Here is a 3,969-nt window from a genome sequence, read left to right as displayed (position 1 = left end):
AGTAGTCCTAATCCAAGTGCATTTGAGACCTGCTTATGTGTGTTAACTTTAATGGTCTTGAATGTGTGTTTGTGTTCCCAGGAGAGACTCTGCTCAGCCCTCTGGTGATGTGTGGACCTCACGGCCTCAAGTTCTTGAAGCCTGTGGAGCTGCGCTTACCTCACTGTGCGTCTATGACCCCTGATGGTTGGTCTTTTGCTCTAAAATCCTCCGACTCCTCGTCGGGTATGCTGTGCTCTCTCTGTTCTTCTGGGGTCGTTTGGGCTGGCTGTGTGACAATTTTTGGGTTGTGGGTCACTGTTTAATTATTATTTGTAGATTTTACCCCTACTTTTGGTTCTCTTCATTCAAAAAAAATCTACATTTTGGTCACTCTAAACATCTGAGAACCAATCTAGAGGCAAAATCTTTTTTTCATAATTGACTGCTTTAGTTGAATCATTTTCATCATTCACACTAGTTAACTCACAATCACTGTATCACTGGTTTTCTTCATTTGGTGTCCTGATCTCGGTCTCCTCATTGATTTCACATGCTTTAATTGCAGTATTTCACTCTTGTTTCTTACTTCTTTAATCATTTTAACAAGTTTCTCTAAATTCACTTAACATTCATGCATCAAACACTTGGCTGTATAATCATTTGTTCATCAGGTAGAAGTGTAATGCATGCTGCTCTGAGTGATCATTCTCACATAGCCACCCAAATCCCGACCTGAAGAACAGCTTTCATAGATCCTCCAGGAAAATGAAACACTGTCATGACTCATGACCAATAATGCTTGTATTGTATCCTTCAAAACTGTGAAACGTCAAAATGTAGCTCTCTAAATGTAGCTTCCATCTTCCTTAGTGTTCCCATTATTCAAGGTTGCTTTCAGGTGACTCAAACATTTATGTTTTTGTAAATGCATCCTTAAGACTGGCTTCAGTCTTGGATTGTAAAACAGGGAAGTGGGCTGCAGGAGAGGATTCAGACAAATGCATATATTTAGCTGTAAACCCTCCATCAGTAAATGGTTATCTTGCTGTTTACACTTTATCATCTACTCAAAAATGTAAATCTAATATCTGTTTTTGAGATTTGATAAAGAACAGTATAAAAGATGTCATCCATCTAATAAAGAATTGCCTACAAAGGTCCAAAACCACAGAACAGAATACTGTCTGTGAAGTCGATATTTATATTTAGACTTGAAATGATCAGCAGTGTATGGACAAATTGCACAGATCATTATAATGAGAGTCAGAACCAAGATAAACCCTTTCAAATATATCATCATGTACTAGTGTGTCATGTGACTGAGAAAACAGACATTAGGGAAATAACCCTGGTTCAGTTGAGCTCCTGCTGTGAAAGTATTCAAACTAAATAAAATATCTAATTCCCCCTCTCCCCTTTCTTAACAAAGTCGCTGTCTTCTTCCAAACCAGTGGTGATGTTGGCAGTGGTCGAGATTAGCTGTTAATTAGCCTCATTTTAAGGATGAGACTTTCAGGGCTGAATGACATGTGAGCTCACTCTGTTGTCCCGCTGAATTGTGGGGGGATTATCGGTCTGCGTCGTAATCCTCTTATTGTGAAGCAAGGCCACTCTCTGGCCTCCTCCTGCCCTTCTCTGCTTTCCTTCTCACTCTGCTTCTCTCTATAAACAACTCTCTGCTCCTTCCTCCCTTCTATGGATACTGTGTTATTCTGTCGATGATCACTTCATATACGTAAAGGCTGAAATTAGATACTGTCAAATAACTGTTAACGTTGAACGCCCTACCATCAAATGATGTCCAAATACCTCATATTCTATGCAGTCTTTTGGGTTTGACCATGTCTGGAGATAATGTTCTGATAAGTGTGGTGCCTGTTTCTGTCATACGTATTGATCCCCTGGGCTGGTGGGTAGGTTTGTATTCCATGCTCTATTTCCACATTCCCAGGACGCCCAAAAAACAAACTGGCAGGTAATGTGATACAAATTGCTGCCGTCTGTTTCACTCATCCTCCGGTAGTATTGTCATCCCACAAAGTTATGCTTCAGCAGGAGACAAAGTCTACCACCCGATGCACAGGAAGCATCGCTATGAACCACGCAGGTTTTATTGAAACTGAACGGCTTTGAAAATGTAGCTTTAGTCTTTATCGGTGACCTTAAAGCTCAATTTACTGGACAAGTTTAGGAGCTTTCAGACGCTTTTTGTGGTCTTAACCTTCAGATGGGGCAAACTCTTATCTGCTCATAAAGGTCACAAGATACGGCTGAACGCTTCAGAAAATGTAATTATGTGGACCTCGCACTAAGCCTTGAGAATACACTAGCGTAAAAACTATTAGTTGATTAATTGATGGGTAGTCGGGAAATGATTCAGCAACTATTTTTGGCAAATGATGAATCTTTTCCTCAATTCTGAAGCAGTCTCTGATTTGCTGCTTTACACTGTTAACATATACACTGAACACAAGTGGGTGGATTTGGACAATAGGAAATGTGAACATAGCACATTAGAAACTGGTAAATATTTGAACGTCCAAATGATTAACTTCAAGAAGATTAATCAATAGCTAAAATGACGGTAAGTTGAACCTTAAGTATACACACGATGCGGTTTGGGAAGCAACGCTAAACATGAACACTTCACAGGGTTCCTTTAAAGTCTTCATAGTTATTATAGTCCGGACTGTTTTTAATATACTGACTTGTGACCTTTTGTTTTAATGTTATGTGAGCAAAAGTTATCCGAAATAGATTCCCAACTACTCTTTCAGATTTCCCCTGAGTTATTGCTGACATTTTCAACAATGCTGAATGAAAGTCTCCTTTGACTTTCGATTACCGCTCTGACAACTTTACATGTGACCTGTGCTCTCCTCGCCTCAGGAACCAAAGGACAGTCCCACTTATTCGTGTTAGGTGCTGCTTCACAGGCAGACATCAAAGAAATGATAAGGCACAAGCAGCTGGTTATTTGAAGTTCTGAAGATTAGCGCTTTGGCACACCGCCTCCTTCAAGATAAAAGAAAAGACTCTTGATTAGTGTCTTGGCTACTTTACCTCTCTCGTAGAGGCTGTGAGACTCTAAAGGCAGGCTGGCAGTGAGTCGTTTTGTTTTTCATTGAGCCAGCATCCAGTACAGCTCAAAACAAAAGCTACACCAGACGCGGGAGCAAAGGATGTTTGCAGACAAGGTTATTTCTAAAGTGTAGTTGTTTTACAGTTGATCTAAGAAGGAAACAAAGTCGAGTTAGTTTCACATCACGAAAGAGATGTCAGCAAACAGGGTCAGGCTCCCTCTCAGTCCCAATGAATCAGTAACGCTGCACTAAACCTCTGACTGCATTTATATAGCAATTGTATTTTCACAAGGGATCAAACGTTCAACCCTGTTACAACAAACCTAGAAGGAAAAACGAAATGAGTTATGAGAGTCCAACAGTATGAACCTGCTATTGAACCTAACACACTGCCAAGAAGGCAGTGACTAAACACTGAGCTTTGACCTGATAACAAAGAGTCTTGATAAGTTTCAGGTTGAAGAGAGTCCTCTGCTCACATGTACCTCTTCATTAGGACCCAGAGTTTAGTGCTAGAGTCACAGTCAGTGTTTATATGGTCACTTTGAGCGTACAGTATCGATGGGGCGGTGCCGAGCTGGCTCTGCTTACTCTGATTGATTAGACGAACGCTCCTCTTGGCACAGACCTGTATGTTTATAATTGTAATTAAACTCAGACCTCACAGTAACGGAGGCTTAATTTGAGGCCGGCAAGAGGCCATGGACATTCAATAAAAATGTGAAATCACTTTGACTTGCTCTCATAGGCCACAAAGCCATGTGAGATTACCTCACATGGCTCGGAGACGATAGATACGATCAAGCTCAGTGCCGTACAATAGATTTTTCAGATAATAGTGCTTGTGAAATGCGTTACAGCTCATTTTTCAAAAGCAGCTGTTATAACTCTTCGCCCCCCCCCC

At 40.8% G+C, this 3,969-nt stretch overlaps 1 protein-coding gene across 1 annotated transcript in view; it reads left to right on the top strand.

The window, feature by feature from the left end:
* Positions 1-3,969, top strand: part of tjp1a (tight junction protein 1a) — a 221,129-nt gene that overhangs the window by 216,613 nt on the left and 547 nt on the right. The window contains exon 30 of the mRNA XM_010779038.1: positions 82-225. Coding sequence (XP_010777340.1) covers positions 82-225 — 144 coding nt within the window. The remainder of the gene's footprint in view (positions 1-81; positions 226-3,969) is intronic.

The sequence above is a fragment of the Notothenia coriiceps genome, unplaced genomic scaffold (assembly GCF_000735185.1).
Source record: "Notothenia coriiceps isolate Sejong01 unplaced genomic scaffold, NC01 NC01_scaffold00000339, whole genome shotgun sequence".
Classification (NCBI taxonomy): domain Eukaryota; kingdom Metazoa; phylum Chordata; class Actinopteri; order Perciformes; family Nototheniidae; genus Notothenia; species Notothenia coriiceps.
Note: the sequence above shows the minus strand (reverse complement) of the source record. Positions and strands in the feature narration are given on the sequence as shown.